Source organism: Aegilops tauschii, chromosome 1 (assembly GCF_002575655.3).
Source record: "Aegilops tauschii subsp. strangulata cultivar AL8/78 chromosome 1, Aet v6.0, whole genome shotgun sequence".
In the NCBI taxonomy this organism is placed as follows: domain Eukaryota; kingdom Viridiplantae; phylum Streptophyta; class Magnoliopsida; order Poales; family Poaceae; genus Aegilops; species Aegilops tauschii.
The window spans coordinates 155,346,216-155,364,443 of NC_053035.3; the positions used below are offsets into that span (position 1 = coordinate 155,346,216).

At 48.7% G+C, this 18,228-nt stretch overlaps 1 protein-coding gene across 2 annotated transcripts; it reads left to right on the forward strand.

Moving 5' to 3' along the window:
* The first annotated feature begins 6,657 nt into the window (after nt 1–6,657).
* On the forward strand, nt 6,658–17,329 carry LOC109778252 (ferrochelatase-2, chloroplastic). 2 transcript variants are annotated; one of them, XM_020336797.4, is made up of 11 exons: nt 6,658–6,853; nt 6,949–7,065; nt 7,160–7,532; nt 7,939–8,082; nt 8,942–9,043; nt 11,328–11,431; nt 11,512–11,638; nt 15,456–15,608; nt 15,838–15,938; nt 16,065–16,266; nt 16,867–17,329. In XM_020336797.4, exons 2-11 carry the CDS (start codon nt 7,016–7,018, stop codon nt 17,089–17,091), a joined length of 1,581 nt encoding a protein of 526 aa, XP_020192386.1. In that variant the 5' UTR covers nt 6,658–6,853; nt 6,949–7,015; the 3' UTR covers nt 17,092–17,329. The 2 variants fall into 2 exon arrangements, with proteins under 2 accessions (XP_020192386.1, XP_045089426.1); XM_045233491.2 differs by lacking the exons at nt 11,328–11,431; nt 11,512–11,638 and having other exon boundaries at nt 6,677–6,853.
* The last annotated feature ends 899 nt before the right edge of the window (nt 17,330–18,228 follow it).

The following is an 18,228-nucleotide window of genomic DNA, read 5'->3' on the forward strand; positions in this document are numbered from 1 at the left end:
TGACAGTCAGAACAGATCTGAGGAACAAGTGCAACTGAGTGAGGGTTCAGATCCCTCAAGCAGCTATGATGAGGGCAGTAGAAGCACACCTAGTAACTTGCCCAAGGCAGCCACTAGAGCAAGGAAGAAGAGAACCTTAGACTCTGAGGATGAAGATTATGTGGCTGTTGAGGATGAGGCCACCTCAAAGAAGAAAGTGCTGAAGAAAGAGTATGGCACAGCTGCTGCAACTAAGCCAGGCTTGAACAAGAAGGCACCTACCAGAAGAGTCCCAATGTCTAAAGCCAGGGCATCCACTCAGGAGCCCTCCAAGTCAACTAGAGGAGAAGATGCTGCTGAGGAAAAGAAAAAGAAGGAGATAAAAAGGGGAAGATGGTGCAAGAAGGTAGACCCCATGGCTGAATTTGAGAAGCACTCTTTTGATGATGATGAAGAAGAAGAGGATGCTCCAGCACCCAAAGCTCAGAAGCTTATGGGAGATGCAATTAAGTCAGGGGCTGCTCCATCTAAGCCCAAGTCTGCTCCCAAAGCTCAAGCTCAGAAACCCCCAAAGCCCAAGAGAAACACTAGAAGCATTCCTGCAGGAGAGAAGAACAAGGCCCCAGTGCCTCAAGCTGAAGAAGAGGATGAAGAGTCTCTTGTTTTGAGAAAGCCGAACCCCAAGATTCCAGACCACGATGATGCTCATCCAGTGGTTGAGGACATGCATATCAGAAAGGATGCTGGACTGAGATTGTGGAGACAGTCTGATCCCTATGCTGTGAGGAGGAGGACTGCAGTTGACTACATGTTTCGTACAAAGAAACAACAAGACTTCTATGAGACCATTCTGCTTGACAAGAAGCCAATTGTCTGTGACATGAGATGGGTTGATTGGGAATACATCAAGGAGAATGAAGATCACTTCCCAGGAGTTTATGACAGCTTCAAAGCATGTGGAGTTGACAAATTTGTTGGGAAGAAGCTCACAAAATGGAATGATGAGTTGATCATGCAGTTTTACTCCACTGCTCACTTTTACCCAGATGGGAAGATCATTTGGATGTCTGAAGGTACTAGGTACCAATCCACTATTGAAGAATGGGCCAAGCTGATCAATGCCCCAGAGGAACATGAAGATGACTTAGATGTGTATGCAACGAAGAAGAAAGACCACAACACTATGGCTAACATGTACAAAGAGATCCCTGATAAAGCTTTGGAGACACACAAGCTTGGGTCTATACATTATTTGTTGTCTAGTTTGCCTATCATCAACACCATTCTAAGGCACACATTGCTACCAAAGTCAGGAGATCACAAGATGATCAGAGGACATTCCATCAACATGTTGCAAATTTTTTATGTCGCTCAAAAGTTTAAAGTCATGAGCCTGATTGTAGAGACAATCAAGAGGACAGCTGCTGATCAAAAGAGGAGTTGTGGGTATGCTCCACATATTCAGGAGCTCATCAATGCTAAGATGGGCACAGGAATATACTTGTTGGACAAAGAGCACTTACCCTTGCTCCCTGAGTTTGAAGATAATGAAGTTGTCATGAATGAGAATGAACCTTCATCAGCTCAAGCACAAGAGAAGAGAGCAAAAGCTAAAGCAGAGAAAGCTGCCAAGATGCCTAGTGTTGAGGAAGCATCTCAAGTTTTCCTGAAGAGCAAACAAGACCAGCTTGGATATCTGATTCAAGCTACTTTGAGGATTGAGAAGGGATTGGCCACCCTGACTCAGAATCAGGAGAGTTTGGAGAGGATCATAGAGACAAAATTTATGATCTTGATTTGAAGGTAACTGAGATCCAAACAGTAGTTGATCAGCTCCAGGAGGAAGCAGAAGAGAGGAAAGGGAAGGAAACTACTGATGCTTTTCAGCGAGTGCCTAGAGGTCAGAGGTCTGCTGCAGTACCCATGGATGACACTAGAGCCACCACATCAGCACCAGCAGCCACAGTTTCAGTGCCACCTCCAGCAGCCACTCCACCAGCTCCAACAACATCAACTGATGCCTTCGTCCTTGGAGTTCTCTCTACACCACCTCCCGAAGACCAAGCCTGAGAGACGCATAGCTCTATGCATTTTCAAACTTTTTGGTAACTTGTTGCCAAAGGGGGAGAAATATGTATAGATCATAGGCTTCGAGAGAGCGTGTTTTGTCTTTTATCTCTCTTGCTTTTGGTTGAACTTTATTACTTTATGTCCTTGTGTGAGATACTTGTATGATCATGTGTTTGATCATATGCTACTTTAATGCTTGCTTGGATGATATTATCCTTTATATCCATATATGATCATTCACTTTGCTTGGTGGTGAGTGCATGCTTTTAATTTATATCATTTTGAGCGCTCCACCAAGATGTATGTGACATGGAAGAGTAACCCATGATCCTAATCGATTGTGCATTTGCATTCAAAAGCAAATCTTAAATAATGCACAAATTTAGGGGGAGCTCTTGCTTATCACATACTTCTCAAAGCGACGAGGTACTTCAATCTTATTATCATTTGTCGAAGCTTTGATCTATATGTTGTCATCAATTACCAAAAAGGGGGAGATGGAAAGTGCAACTATCCCTGGGTGGTTTTGGTAATTATTAACAACATATAGCTCATTGAGCTAATGCTATTTCAAGATGAATATTTCAGGAAACTTCAATGATTGGCATGGCATGGATTAGAAACGTGGACCCCTCAAAATGCTAAGGACAAAAGATTGTCTCAAGCTCTAAAGCTCAAGACTCTACATTTTACTTTTAGTGATCCAAGATCACATTGAGTCCATAGGAAAAGCCAATACTATTAAAAGGGGATGAGGTGTTGCTTAATAGGTTTCTTACTCAAAATGCTTAGTGATATGCTCCAAAACTCTCAACCACTTTCTCACATCCACACATGTCCCAAACCAAAAGTCAAGCTCGGCCCCACCAAAACTTTCTATCCGGCGCCACCGAGTTCATTTGACATAGCCACTGCCACAAACCCTAGTCACTTCGGTTTCACGGATAGGGATCTCGGTCTCACCGAGATGGGATTGCAAACTCTGTGTTTCCCTTCGTAACGTTTCGGTCCAACCGAAATGAGCGATCGGTCCCACCGAGTTTGCAATGCAAACTCTCTGTTTCCCCTTCGTAACGTTTCGGTCCAACCGAGATGAGCGAATCGGTCCCACCGAGTTTGCCTGACCAACTCTCTGTTAGCCTGTTACCAAAATCGGTCTCAACGAGTTTGTGTAATCGGTCTCACCGAGATTACGTTATGCCCTAACCCTAATAAAATCGGTCCCACCGATTTGACATGTCAGTCCCACCGAAAACCCTAACGTTCACATTTTGAACTAAATCGATCTGACCGAGTTTCATTATTCGGTCCCACTGAGTTTGGTGATTTGTGTGTAACGGTTAGATTTTGTGTGGAGGCTATATATACCCCTCCACCCCCTCTTCATTCGTGGAGAGAGCCATCAGAACATGCCTACACTTCCAACATATATTTTCTGAGAGAACCACCTACACTTGTGTTGAGGTAAAGATATTCCATTCCAACCACATAAATCTTGATCTCTAGCCTTCCCCAAGTTGTTTTCCACTCAAATCATCTTTCCACCAAATCCAATCCTATGAGAGAGAGTTGAGTGTTGGGGAGACTGTCGTTTTGAAGCACAAGAGCAAGGAGTTCATCATCAACACACCACCTATTACCTTTTGGAGAGTGGTGTCTCCTAGATTGGTTAGGTGTCACTTGGGAGCCTCCGTCCAGATTGTGGAGTTGAATCAAGGAGTTTGTACGGGCAAGGAGATCGCCTACTTCGTGAAGATCTACCCTAGTGAGGCAAGTCCTTCGTGGGCGATGGCCATGGTGGGATAGACAAGGTTGCTTCTTCGTGGACCCTTCGTGGGTGGAGCCCTCCGTGGACTCGCGCAACCGTTACCCTTCATGGGTTGAAGTCTCCATCAATGTGGATGTACGGTAGCAGCACCTATCGGAACCACGGATAAAAAATCTCCGTGTCTACATTGCGTTGCTCCCTCAAACTCCTTTCTTTACCTTCATGTGCAATTGTTTTACATTCCGCTGCTATACTCTTAGAATTGCATGTGTAGGTTGATTGCTTGACTTGTGCAAAGTTGCTAAAATCTGCCAAGACTTAAAATTGAGAAAAGGCTAGATTTTTATTTGGTCAAGTAGTCTAATCACCCCCCTCTAGACATACTTTCGATCCTACACCTGCGCCGGCTACCACTAGGGTGTTGGCTACCTGGCCCGGCGTACCAAAAACTGGGTTCTGGCTTGAGAATGCGTCCGGCGGGGTTGTGATCAGGTTTCCGTTGCCGTCGTAATGAGGTTGTACCTGTTGATCTCCTGTCATGTAGACAGATGCGTGACGAGGTGGCCCGTGAGAGACTGGGTACTCTTCCTCATCTGAATATCAACCCAACTTCTCGTCGAAAAGCGAGAGGAAGGACTCGGTTTCATCGTGGTTATTATCGCCCCGATGATTCGCCGTTAGAGCAGACGAGCGTGGCACTTCCTGAGACAGAGTCGGCGGCAATTTTTGGATCCTGCACGGTTCCGCCGATGAACCCAATGAAGACGTCGATCTTGCCGAAGGGGACCCGAAATCCTGACTCAAGGGAGTCGGTCTCGGGACCCCAGCCTGCATCGTTGATGTAGATCCTTCTGCGCCAGCTCTTCTTCATCCAGCGATCGCAAGCTTCTCGATCCCTAGGAAGCCTCCCTCCAAGAAGACAACACCCTTGTGCGCGCACCCCACGGTGGGTGCCAACTGTTGTGGGGTTGTCATGGCAAGTGTCCTCATAGGAGAACTTAGTCGTGAGGCCATAGCTACGAGGTGAAGCCTTGTATGGGGTTGGTCAGAAACGAGAGTCACGAGTTTACCCAGGTTCGGCCCCTTTATTAAGGGTAAAACCTACTCCTCCTAGATTGCTTATTGAATACGGTGATCTGGATTACAAGGGTGTTATTTAGCCACCTCTGTCTTGAGAGCTTAGAACTTGTTCTTTCTGACGACCCAGGAACCCCCTTTATATAATAATAGGGTCCCTGGGGTTACAAGAGATTCCGTTCAACCCGTAGTCAGAGTCCTACTCTAGTCTCCATCGTGCTTTCCAAGCTGTGGACCCCGTCTGGTATTGGGATTCCGGGAAAAGCCGGGTCCTGTTTCCACCGGCCGGGTTCTCTCCAGGCTCACTAGCCCACGAAGACTCGACCCAGGTAGCTTCCTAGACAACCCGGTCCTGGGCCTTCTGGCCTTGGCGGGTTGTGTCTTGGGCACCCGAGTCCAATCCAAGGGTAATTCCCCCAACACAGGCGCCACGCTGCCCGCCGCCCACGCCGGCCTCCACGTTGATGACTTTGGGTATACACAGATGCCCTGCACCTGCCGGCTATCGCTTCGGATAATCTCCACCTCAAAGATGCGTCCGCCGCCAGCAGGAGCAAAATGAAGCGAAAGAGAGCCCAGCGCGCACAATGCCCGACGAGACGTGTAAAACAACAAACTTATAGGAAATTAGAACCGGCTTAAGGAAACGACCAAAACACCCACGAAAACAACCAACTTGTTAGGCCGAGCAACCGATCCTCCATCCCAAGGCAACTCGAGTCGGCAGAGTGAAACAACTCAGCACAAAGCAAGCGATGCTACGAGCGGCAGTGCTCGGCTAGAGCGAGGAAGCAACCCGACAGGGCCGAGTGCGCGCGCATGGTGGCCTCTTGCCTCCGCGACCCCTGGCCAGATGGAACTCATGGACGATTGTCCAGCCATCACGACCCTAGCTAGCTGACCCGCTCGGCCCATCCGACATGCGCCAACCCCCGACAACCGCGCGCGCGGGCCAGCTAGCGCGACCGAACCACCCCACTTGGAGCCAAAGGCCGCTGGCAGTCGGGTCCACCACCCATCATGCGCGGGAGCTTGCCAGTGGATACGACTGAAAACACCATTGACATTGGCCTCGTGTGCGTTCGTGGTCCACCCACCATGGACCCCTAAGGCTCGTGGCCATGGCGCACGCCATCCGGGCCGATCGGACGTCGCGAAGAACACCCAGAAGGCGCCTGCAGCACGCCATCGGGAATGGGACGGTGTGGACGGGCTCGCCGTCCGGGCCTGGGTGGCGTGAGCAGACAACCCTACACGGAGCCAAAGGCAGCGGATAGGCGGGTCCTCCCACCCCATCACGAGCGAGACCTCGCACACGGGCGTGACCGAAAACTCCGCATGATGATGCCCCCTAGCGCTCCCGTGGTCCATCCGCCATGGACCCCGAGGCAGGTCGTCTGAGTGCACGCTGCCCGGGTAGATCGAACAGTGTGGGGAGCCCACGAAAGGCACCTGTGGCACGCCAATAGCAAACAGACGACATGGAGAGCCTCCTTGCCCGCGAAGCCCCACAAAATGGGTACTCCAATATTCTTTACAGGAGTAATGACAGGCCGAACTCGTTACTTTGTTTCTGAAAAGATTATTACAAGGAAATACGAGATTTCTTTGGTTTTTCTTTGGCGGGAAGGAACGGCGGGAAGGAGACATACGTTGGACGAAAAATGGATGGGCCGGCAGCACGGGCACCAGGGCGAGCAGGCAAGCCGGTGGCGCGCCCCTCCCTTGGGAAGATATTTTGATCAAAAGTCAAATCAAATATAATAATAAATCTCTAGAAAAGTTTCCACCGTTCCAACATTCGAACCCTATCCTCTCGCTTCCTTCCGCTGCCACTTGCCACTTCGTCCTTCCGCTTCTTCCCCCGAAGCCCGAATCCTCTCTCTCCTCCCCGTCATAAACAGGGACCTCAAACAAGTTCTCTTGTACCTCCGCGCCTCCTCGGATTTGATTTCTTCGGTAGGCGATAAGGAACCCGAAATGCACTGGCTTGTTCCGATTACCTCTTATTTTTTGCTCTAACCTGAATCTCCTGTCTTCTCCTATCCATGCAGTTCGTTGCGGATTTCCCTCCCGTCTGAGTACTAATTTCGCTCGGTTTCCCAACAAATTTCGATATCCATGCTCCACGTCAGGCTCGCTCCTGGGCCTGCACCGCGTAATTTATCTAGGTAATACTACCAATAGCTCCTAATACGGCTGGGACTAATTGTTTTGATGCATGTGGTCTCTAATGGGGATTGGTGGTTTGGGGTTTTGGTTCAGGAGATGGGATTCCAGCGCATACCTACATAGCTGGTGTTCCGTTCCTTGTCCAAGCAGGCTCAGTCTCTCGAGGGCATATTCAATTAAATCTTCTTCGATTGGTAGCGCCACGGGACTTTGTCTTGGGCAATGTTGCCGCATCAAGCCTTTGTCCTGCAAATGCAAGCTAGGTAGGTCTTCTCAGCCGCCACCTGACTCGAGGCAACATTTTAGTGCATCTTCATCCGCATCAGAGGCGGTTCTCACTGCGCAGTCCGATATCCGGAAACTTTTTGTTGCCAATGAGAAAATCGGCGTTCTGCTGCTAAACCTTGGAGGCCCAGAGACCCTTGATGATGTCCAGCCTTTCTTGTTTAATCTCTTTGCTGATCCGGTAATTACCATCCTCATATGCAATTATGAGCCTCTTAAGTTTTTTCACTTGCTATATTTCCCAGTCTTCATTTCGCCCAAAAGATTATGTCGAGCAAGAATTTATCATTTTCCTGGAAATGTACAACAATTTACTTTGTACTCCCTCTGTAAAGAAATATAAGAGCGTTTACATCACTAAAGTAGTCTTATATTTGTTTACGGAGGGAGTACTTCTCATCAAATTGTAAAGGCCAAATCAACCTTGGAGCTTTGCATCAAGTTCTACAATCATGGGATACATTTTGTAGCTAAAAAATAAAGAGCTTCAGAAGTTCAGATGTGCCTCCTTACAAGTGCTTTTGAGGAAATCACACTGCAACTTATTTTCTCCTACTCATTGGCTATCTCATGATACATTATGACAGGATATCATCCGTCTTCCTAGGGCGTTCCGCTTTCTGCAGAAGCCGCTAGCACAATTCATTTCTGTTGCAAGAGCGCCAAAGAGCAAGGAAGGTTATGCATCCATAGGTGGTGGTTCACCTCTTCGACAAATTACTGATGCGCAGGTGCATTGTAATCTTGTATTGTCTTAATTGCTAACTTCTCATGGATCCTGCACAAGTGAATCTCTTAACACAATGGATATTACTGAAATTCACTCACTACTGAACAACATAACTAAAAAATAGTTCTGTATCACACATTAAACCTACTGTTCAGCAGAATTAAAGCTATCTGCCCAAATGACAGTAAAATGTTGAAAAAAGATTGTCTCCATAATCCTAGGAAGCACTGGAATTGCACTTATCACCAAGGAGCATAAGTGAAACAAAAACAAAAGAAACTGCTTGCTACTCATAATATAAGATCACTCGAAACCACCTACGCCTAGTCCATGAGTCACAACTCCTAACAATATAGCGATCTGTTCAGCAGCTAATTGTCTGAGCAAGATGCAGCATAATGCACAACCATGCATGTTGTGAATAATTATTGTAATATTTATTCTAACCATTTATAATGTTCACTTGTTTTGAAGAAAATAACCATAGAGGAAACCCATACAGTATATGTAGGAACCCATATTTGCATCCGTGGGGACTTGAACTCAGGTGGTGGGGCTGTAAATCCACTTCCCCAAATAATTGAGTTAGGCTCATTTCGTTCTTGTAATGTTCCCTCAAGCCAATGTCGCACTGCTAGATGGGTTAATGAGTCACCTGACAAGAATACTTCTATTTGATGTTGAGCAAGAAAATATGTTGTTTCCCTTAGGCGTTGACCTATTTATATCATTATGATGCTAAGTAAATTAGTTAAGGTCTCCTCACTTCTCCTATATTATTCATATCTTCCCATAAACTATATGCATCCTATATTATATTTCATTTTATGGTTTTACCATTTTATGGGAACCTTGTACAGGGAGAAGCACTTATGGAAGCATTATGTGGAAAGGATATCCCTGCTAAGGTGTACGTGGGAATGCGGTACTGGCATCCCTTCACCGAGGAAGCTATAGAACAAGTAGGGGCTTTTCATGTCTCCATTATGCTAGTTTGGTTCTGCTGTTTACTTTATTGATAATTTTCTGGCATTTGTTTCTGTCTATTGAAATACATTGCCCGCCTCTCTCCATGAGTCTGGACATTCGGAGCAACTGGTTGGTGCATGAATTCAATACTGTCAGTATCAGAAGTTACTGATAACAAATGGTAGAAAATGTGTTGCCATGACAAGGAAACGAAAATAGCCTAATGCGCTATCTAATGAGAGAAACGTCTAGATTATTACCGAAAAAGGCTTTCGCCCCGCTTTATAGATAAAAGCAAACCACCACAGCCCAACAGCCCAACACAAGTTCACAATGCATGCGCACACACACACACACACATGAAGGTACAGTACAGACAAACACAGAGAGAGTACAAGAGGGTTCTGCTGAGGGCACAGCTCAACAAGTCCTAAAAAAGAAAACACAAGCTGTAGCATACACCACAAACGTCTAGATTATTACAAGAAACTCCTCCTAAGCTAATTGTTGCTCAATTATTTCACCTCCATGACGCTGATCTTTTCCCGAAGTACCTCGAGCTGGACACGCCCAAGTGCCTTGGTGAATATGTCCGCGAGCTGATCGCAGGTGCCGATGAAGTTGACGGCAATCTTTCCATCCTCAATGCAGCCTTTTGATGAAGTTGCAGAGCTGAATCGAAGATTTGTTGTCCAGGCTGGCGATGAGAGGATCTGTCCCGTGGAGATCGCCGAGGAGCTGCCCAAGCCATATGCCCTGGCATGCCACTGTGGCGGCGGCGATGTACACTCGCAGGAGAACAGCGAGATGACCTTCTGCTTCCGACATTGCCAAGACACCGGGCAATAGCCGAAGAAGAGCAGTGTGACTGAGGTGCTCTTCCGGTTGTCGATGTCGCCAGCCATGTCAGCGTCGCTGTAGCCGACGAGTCTCGTGTCGCCGGATTTCCTGCTGTAGCTGCAGCTGTAGTGGAGCGTGCCCGCTATGTACCTGTGCTTGACGGCGCTCATGTGCTCTCTTGTGGGCGCCGCCATGAAGTGGCTCACCATGCCGACGGCAAAGCTGATGCCCGGGCGAGTGTGAACCAAGTAGCGGAGGCTGCCGACAATGCTATGATAGAAGGTGACATTGAACGGCGGATTTAAGCTCTTCGATGGCTTTAGGCGCGGTTCCATCGGCACGTGCCAAAAAGGGAAATTGCCTAATGCGCTATTTAATGAGAGCAATAGCTAGATTTTATTACAACCATGGTTTTCGAGTCGCGTGACTAGTCGTCGACTAGTCGATGAGTCGCAAAAAAAATGTCGACTCAACTTAGTGTCGACTCGAGTCGCGAGTCGTGACTAGTCGCAACTGCAGACTCGACTTTTTCCAAGTCGCTACCCCAGATTACAACAATAATTATGCAGGAACCATCGTATTTGCAGAAGAGGCTACGGAGGAGGCCGTGCAGTTGAGATGCCGACAAGGAGTAGTGACGAGTAGCAACTAGCGGTTGAGCATGCAACACCAATTGGAAGGTGCATGTGCAAGACGGATTCGGCGAAACGATCCATGTTAACCTTTTTTCTTTTATAGAAGCTAGCTCAGCAGAAACTCTGAAGATAGCATTGGAACAGCAACGGGAGCAAGATGTGGCAAGCTGATGGGCGAGCGACAGCACCTAGCGGTAGCAATAGGAAGAGCAGAATGCTAGCAGCAGCATTGTGCAAAGAGTGGCAGTGACAGCTCCAGGTAAGCAGACGCCGTCGGGACTAAGTCTGGAGTTCCTTTGATGGTCACAGAGAGGGACGAACTCCAGAGGTGGGGATCAGACCAAAAATTGATCAGCCCTGAGAGATCAAGATTGACCGTGGACACTGGGAAAAACAATCCGATTGGGAAGAAACGAGCTGCGGCACCGGAGCAGAAAACACTAAACCTGGGCTCAGGATACCATGGAGGGGCAACTTAGATTGTACTGCATGGCCAATGGGACAAATATAGTATAGTACAATAGACCTGGGGTATAAGGAAGAAAATCTAGATTACTACGTAAAGAGACCTAGACCTATACTAATACTCTTTAACACATTATTTACTTTTGGATTGTGATTGGCAATAGTATGGTAATCTGAGATGCAGTTTTAAATCTTCTAACATACAAAAAGAATATTCAAAGTTCACAAAACTTTCAAAATCAATGCTATTATAGATATGGTAAATTACTTAGATATCTTACCGTAACTTATAGTATTTCGTTGCACTAGATATTAGTTTGTCCTCTTTGCATTGCAGATAAAAAAGGATGGAATCACAAAACTTGTTGTACTACCTCTTTACCCCCAGTTCTCCATATCGACCAGTGGTTCAAGTCTCCGTCTTCTGGAGAGCATATTCAGGTAAGTACAGTAATTTGAAATGATGAGTTGCACATCGCTTTTCAAGATTATACGAGTGACACATTCAGCTGCAATGTTAGAGAGGATGAGTATCTGGTCAATATGCAACATACGGTTATTCCTTCTTGGTATCAGCGTGAAGGATATATTAAGGCCATGACAACTTTGATCGAGAAGGAGTTGTTGAAATTTCCAAAACCGCAGAAGGTAAGAACCATGTTTCATGTTCTTGGTGTGCTCTCCTGACTGAAAGTAGTAGAAGGCTGTTGATATTGGAGGCGATTTCCTTGCTGTAACACAAAATATAATACTAGGCCATTCTTTCAGGCAATCTATGTGTGCCGAATTGCCAATGCTTAATATTTTCAAACTGGGCATACATTAAGACAGAAACGTTGTCATCTAGGTTACTAATAACGTAATAAAATTTAGCCACTCATCCTAACACAGGCTCTGGTTGGAACTGCTTAAGGGGGTAGAATATTTAACTTTGTAAGGGAGCAATAGGAATCACTCTTTCGGAAGTTTCTTTTCTAGAGAACGCATCCTCAGTAAAAAAATTCTGAATAACCTCACTCATGCTCACCCGGGATCAACTTCCTAGTCGGTCACTCATCCTCAAATTGTGCCAAGCCAAGCATGCTTAACTTTGAGGTTCCTTGCGGATGGACTACCCAAAAAAAAAGAATTTCTTGTTGATATGTGTAGTCTATCGTTCATATTAAGCCAAAATGTCACATAGATTTGTAACACTCCGTAATGGTGTCCTGGACTAGGGGGTGCTAGCCACGTCGGCCCCCAGCCATATAGGCTGGGCCGAGGACCCCCATGAAGATAAACCAAGTGGGCCTCGTTTGTCGAGCCCAGGAGAGCCAGGATTGAAGATTCCAAAGACTTGGCGTGTACTCAATAGATTCAGAGGTAGTCTTCTCCATTATTGCCCTTAGATGCAACCGACCTATGTAGACAACAACTCATATACACACGATATTGCTGTAGATCACATGTACTCTGTACCCCCTTGAAATCGAAGCAGGACGTAGGGTATTACCTCTTCAAGACCAAGGCACCACCTGACCTGAGACCCGCCGCTACTCCAGCCGAAGAGACGAGCGGAAAGGCCCCGCCTTTCGCACCCCTGTACCACCCCCAACGCAGAGACCCAAAAGGACGGCCAAAACTGGCCTCCACCGCCCGTCCTGCAGCCCCGAGCGCGAGACGAGCTCCATCCTGCAGCCGGGCGCGAGACGAGCTCGGTCCTGCTGCCGGGCGCAAGACGAGCTCCGTCCTGCAGCTCCGGGCGCGAGACGAGCGATGAACCGCAGCTGGGAGAGGGCCAGCCCTTCGACCGAAGAATCGCCCGGACGACGAGGAGATGGAGCGACGGTCGAAGCGGTCCGACCGCAAACGAGCTGACGCCGGAGAAAGCCGGCCTTCGCCACGGGCAGATCCGCCAAACCATCGTGTAGCCGCCGCGCCCCCGGGAGGCCACCACCACGTGCCGGACCTCCGAGCGCCGCCGCCCATGGCCGGAGCAACGGCTACGCGAGGCCGCTGCCCCACCCACGTCGTCCACCCGGATCCCACGCCAGATCCAGGACGGTCGCGCCGCCACCTGCCTCACAGCCGAGCCGCACCACCGCGACGGGCGCGCACTGCCCCGCTGGATCCACGCCGGCAGCACGCACCCACCGCCCCCGCGCCCCTGGCCCTGCGCCGTCAGCCAATCCCGTGCCAGATCTGGCAGGGATAAGGTCAACCCGCCACCACCGATGATGCAGCCACCACACCACCCCGGAACAGCAAGGCACCGCTGCGCCGCCGCCGGGCTCCGCCGCCAGACGCCGCCGACGCCGCCTCACGCGCCCGCTGTAGTGCCGCCGAGCCCCGCAGCAGCCCGACGCCCCCGACGGCAGGTTGTCCCGCGCCAACCCGAGCCCCCGCGCGGAGAGGAAGAAGAGGCCCCGCCGCCGCCTACGCCGGCCGGGCTTCGCCCGGCGGCGCCGCCAGGCGGCGGCGGGAGGGAGCGGCAGGAGGGAGAGGGACGGGGCCGGAGGGCTAGGGATTCCCCCGTCCGCTCGCGGGAGCGGAGCGGGGGTCGGGCTTCTGATTTTCTCGAGACCGGGTACTTGAGAAGTACCACCCAACCGAAGTCATTATATGATGCCACCTCCACTTGCCACAATCCTAGCAGCTGCTTACGCGCACAGTCCGAGTGATGGCCATGCAGGGCGAGCAGATGGTCAAGCCACGGCAAAATTGCTCACCACCACACAGCGAAGTCAACGATGAGGAACGATGGTCGCTGGCACTGCCAAAATCCCATGTTCGGGACAATCCAGAGTACCCGCACCATCCTCACAAGTAGCGGCCAATGGCTAATCAGAACCAGACAACAACACCGCACGCAGCCACCATCTCTGTCATCCTCATCCGCAACAGCAAATCATACCGAGGGAAGGACACAAATACCGTCATGCATCTACGCAGTGAACGGATCATCTGAGACATGAATGACCACGGAATTGCCAGTCCACAAGGGAACCATCGACAGCTCCGCATCACCTGCTGCAGGTCTAGATCGATCTGACTTCGGCGGACATCACCATTGCCGCCAGATTGGATGTTCCAAGCCCCTAAGATGATGGCTGCCCAACCGATGCCGCACCCATCAGGACAACTGATCACGAGAGGCAACATCAACCCCGGCCGGCACCGCTCGCCGGCTGCGTGGGCGACGGTCCGCCACGACCCACCGCGTCTCGGGGCTGCAGAGGCGCCCCAGGACTATCACGGGTTGGGGACCATTATTGTCGGCGGCGGCTCACTTCCGGTTGGATCCTCCGCTGCACGCGACGCCATCAAGGAAAGAGAGAAGCGCTCTTGTTACTCCATGGCTGCCGCCAACCACGAACGAGCGCTGCTGCAGCAACTTCCTCTTGCACTACTTCAAGTCGCCACTGCACATCGCCAATGACTGCAAAGCGCTGCAGAAACAGAGCACACGTATATGCGCCAATACCAACATCCATTTGTGTCCATGTCGTGTGCCACCACGGGCCACACGTTCCATGTACATGTCTGGGCCACTGACCCGCACAAGCCCATGAAACCGCGAGGGTCGGCTCTGATACCATTTGTAACGCCTCGGCCACAGCCACCGGTTCCCGACCGTTATGCCTGGCGGGATCGAGACTGTCCCCACAGACCAACACTAGTCTTTCTTGTGCACTTTGTCCTCACTCGTGCGCATCTAGGATCAACTTCCGGGTCGGTCACCCATTCTCATATTGCTTCAAGCCAAGCATGCTTAACTTTGAGATTCCTTTCGGATGGGCTCCTGAAAAAGAAGGAATTCCTTGTTGATATGAGTAGTCTATCATTCCTAATAAGTCAAGATGTCACAGAGGAGGACAGTGGGCCAAACCGAAGGTTTGAGCCCCTCTAGTGCACCGAAGTCCCAAGCTTGGTGTAGACTGTCCGGCGGCATGAGCCCCAACCGCCACCAAACCTGACATGCAGAAGGGCGCAGGAGGAAGAGGTGTAGCACATCTTCTGAAGGAGCAACACATATTGGGCAGGAGCTGTTGGACCCAATACCTTTGCGGAGTGGATTTGCTATTTTATTGAGCCTATCTTTGAACAGTAGCCATGCAAATACCTTCACCTTGTTGGGAGCTTTGGAAACCCAGATTAGTGCTGCGTTGGGGTCGACGTCATCTTCTGCAATGATCTGTGCGTACGCATTCTTGGAGAAGGGCAGACCGTGAACGATGAACCTTTGGTCCGGCTGATGCTCAAGGCGAAAGTCCTGCAACAAAGAAAGCACCTCATCCAGTTCTACAGCAGTTACCCTAGTATGATAAGCTTCAAGCAAAAATATCTAATGATTGATGAAGATACATCTTAGATTATTCCTATTTTGCATCCATTTGTTTTCTTAACTTCAGACAGATCTTAGCCTTTTCAGTTTCTTTGTTCTGATGAATGAAATATTATACCTGATGGGACATGAGATTTGCAGGTTATGATATTTTTCAGTGCTCATGGAGTTCCTCTGGCATACGTTGAAGAAGCTGGTGATCCGTATAAAGCAGAGATGGAAGAGTGCGTGGATCTTATCATGGAGGAGCTCGAAAAAAGAGGAATGGCAAATCCATGTACACTTGCTTATCAGGTCAATACATCACATGCTGATACCCCGTGTATTTTACGTAAGCAACTACAGTACTCCTTGGCTTTTGCAATCACCATCCAAATGGGGAGCCTATGTAGTGTGCATTGCTAGCATAACATCGATATGGTGGTTGCTCCAGTCCAAGTACAGCAGCAGATAAAAGTGATGCTTAGTCTTATTTGAAGTGTTACCTGGCCTTCTAAACTAACATATTGGCATAAATTTCCAGAGCCGAGTAGGACCAGTGGAATGGCTGAAACCCTACACTGACGAGACAATTATTGCTCTTGGGCAGAGGGGGGTAAAGAGTCTTCTAGCAGTTCCCATTAGGTATACTTCTCTTAACTTGGTTTCTGCTGTCGTAATTAAAGTGATACTCTATATGCAGTATGCCCCTTATAAACTAAACTATTAGTTTGATAATCATCATTGTTTATTCTTGTCTTCTCTCTTCAGTTTTGTCAGCGAACACATTGAGACGTTAGAAGAAATTGACGTCGAATACAAGGAGCTGGCTTTGCAATCTGGTATCAAGCACTGGGGACGAGTTCCCGCTTTAGGTTGTGAGCCCACATTCATTTCAGATCTGGCGGATGCTGTTATCGAAAGCCTGCCTTATGTTGGCGCAATGGCAGTTTCCAACCTTGAGGCTCGACAGGTAACAAGTATCACAGGACATGCAAAATGCCTTCTATTCGTGTTTTGTATGTGAATCAATCATGTCAGCTTCCAATATTCTACTCCCTCTATCAAAATATAAGACGTTTTTTTATACAAATGGAGTATCAAAAAACGTCTTATATTTTGATACGGAGGGAGTAATATGCATGTGGTTTTTTCAACCTAGAGTTAAACACAGGCCTGGTGATTCAATGAACCTATATGACTCAGAATATACTGGTGCAAATTGGAGCTGATTTTGTGTAACTAGTATGTAGCATTATAAGACTTGAGACCAAATACTGAATTAGGGTCAGCAGATAATATTAAAATGGTTTAAACATAAGTGACATGCAAAAACATGCCCTAGATGGGACACCCCTTGTATGAAAATCTGATTGTGGTCAAAGCGCTGATCACTCCGTGGTCAGCATAGTAGTGATTCCTTGAACGATATCCTAAATAATTGAACATCCAGTAGTTTGTAAATTTGAAGGAATTGGCATCAGGAACTGCAATTTTTAATTTAATCAAGAAGCAGACTTACACTCGTTCACAGTAGGAATTTCCAGTGAAAAATGGTGAATTATCTTTGCAGTCACTGGTGCCACTTGGAAGCGTGGAGGAGCTGCTAGCAGCCTACGACTCGAAACGCGACATGCTGCCTCCTCCGGTGATTGTGTGGGAGTGGGGCTGGACGAAGAGCGCCGAGACATGGAATGGACGTGCTGCTATGCTGGCCGTGTTGGCTCTCCTGGTGCTGGAGGTAACAACCGGACAGGGGCTCTTGCACCAGTGGGGTATTTTGCCACCTTTCCCTTAACAAGCGGGGATGGATGGATGGATGGATTTCAGGTCTCCCCTTGAGGGGATCTGATCGTAATTTTGGTTCATTTGGGGAATGTCCTGATGCTATATATGATGGATCGATTTGCCTTACGCCAAGAAAGGAAAATATGGACTCAATTCGCCGGTGTAAATATGCTAGACTGAAGAGAGCTTTACATTATTATTAACCAATAAGAGCTGTCGAATCGTTGGCTACAAGATCACAAACAAAAGCTGGAGCCTCACCCTGCCAAACATATTTATTTTCTTGAAAAGAGAACGCCTCTGGCTTCGGATGCACATCCTTTAGTAAACTCAAATGATAAAAATAAGACGTTGATTTTTAGGCTCCCCAAGCGAACGCTCTTCCTTTATCCAAAAAAAGCGAACGCTCTTCCAACATCGTTCGTGCATGTTATGTACAGAGTGAACAAAGATGAGCTCATTTCCCCCTCACCATGTCACCCACTCCCTTTCATTTCCGCCCACCGTATCCTCTCTCCCGTCCACCACACCTCTCCTAGCGAGGTGACGCGGCGGCAGCCTGGGGATTCCTGGCCTTCTATCCAGGCCTGTGGTGCGGGGCGGGGGTGGGTTGGGTCTTGGGTGGTGATGGTGGCCCGGCCTGCCGGTGGTGGTCGCCAGTGTTGCGCGACGGTGGTGGTCATGGAGCACGAGCAACGCCCCAGCCGCCGGCATCGCGAGGGGATGCGATGTGGCCAGCCGAGCGGTCACAGGTTGTAGTATTGGGGATACGGCGGCGGCGGTGGAAAAGGACCACGACGCAGTGGCCGAAGGCGTTCGTAGAGCAGTAGTACACCACGTTTGACACCAACCGGACGGCGCTGCAATATCCCAAGGATTTTTTTGTTACTACAACTTTTTGTGAATTCACTGATTTTGCTCTCATTTAGTGGTTTAAATATTGTAGATTATATCATGATAATGCTCCGACTATTTGGGCTGCTTTGAAAGATGTTATGTGCAGAGTGGAACAAAGCTGAGTTCATTTCCCCCTCACCTTGTCACCCACTCGCTCTCATTTTCGCTTACTGTATCCTCTCTCCCGTCCACCACACCTCTCCTAGCGAGTGATGCGGCGGCACCCGGGGGATTCCTGGCCTTTTATCCA

Bases quoted from the DNA above. Each gene is read 5' to 3' on its own strand.
- LOC109778252 (XM_020336797.4), top strand. From the start codon at position 7,016: ATGCTCCACGTCAGGCTCGCTCCTGGGCCTGCACCGCGTAATTTATCT. The intron at 7,066-7,159 runs GTAATACTACCA...GTTTTGGTTCAG, and splicing joins GCACCGCGTAATTTATCTAG to GAGATGGGATTCCAGCGCAT. The intron at 9,044-11,327 runs GTAGGGGCTTTT...TTTGCATTGCAG, and splicing joins CCGAGGAAGCTATAGAACAA to ATAAAAAAGGATGGAATCAC.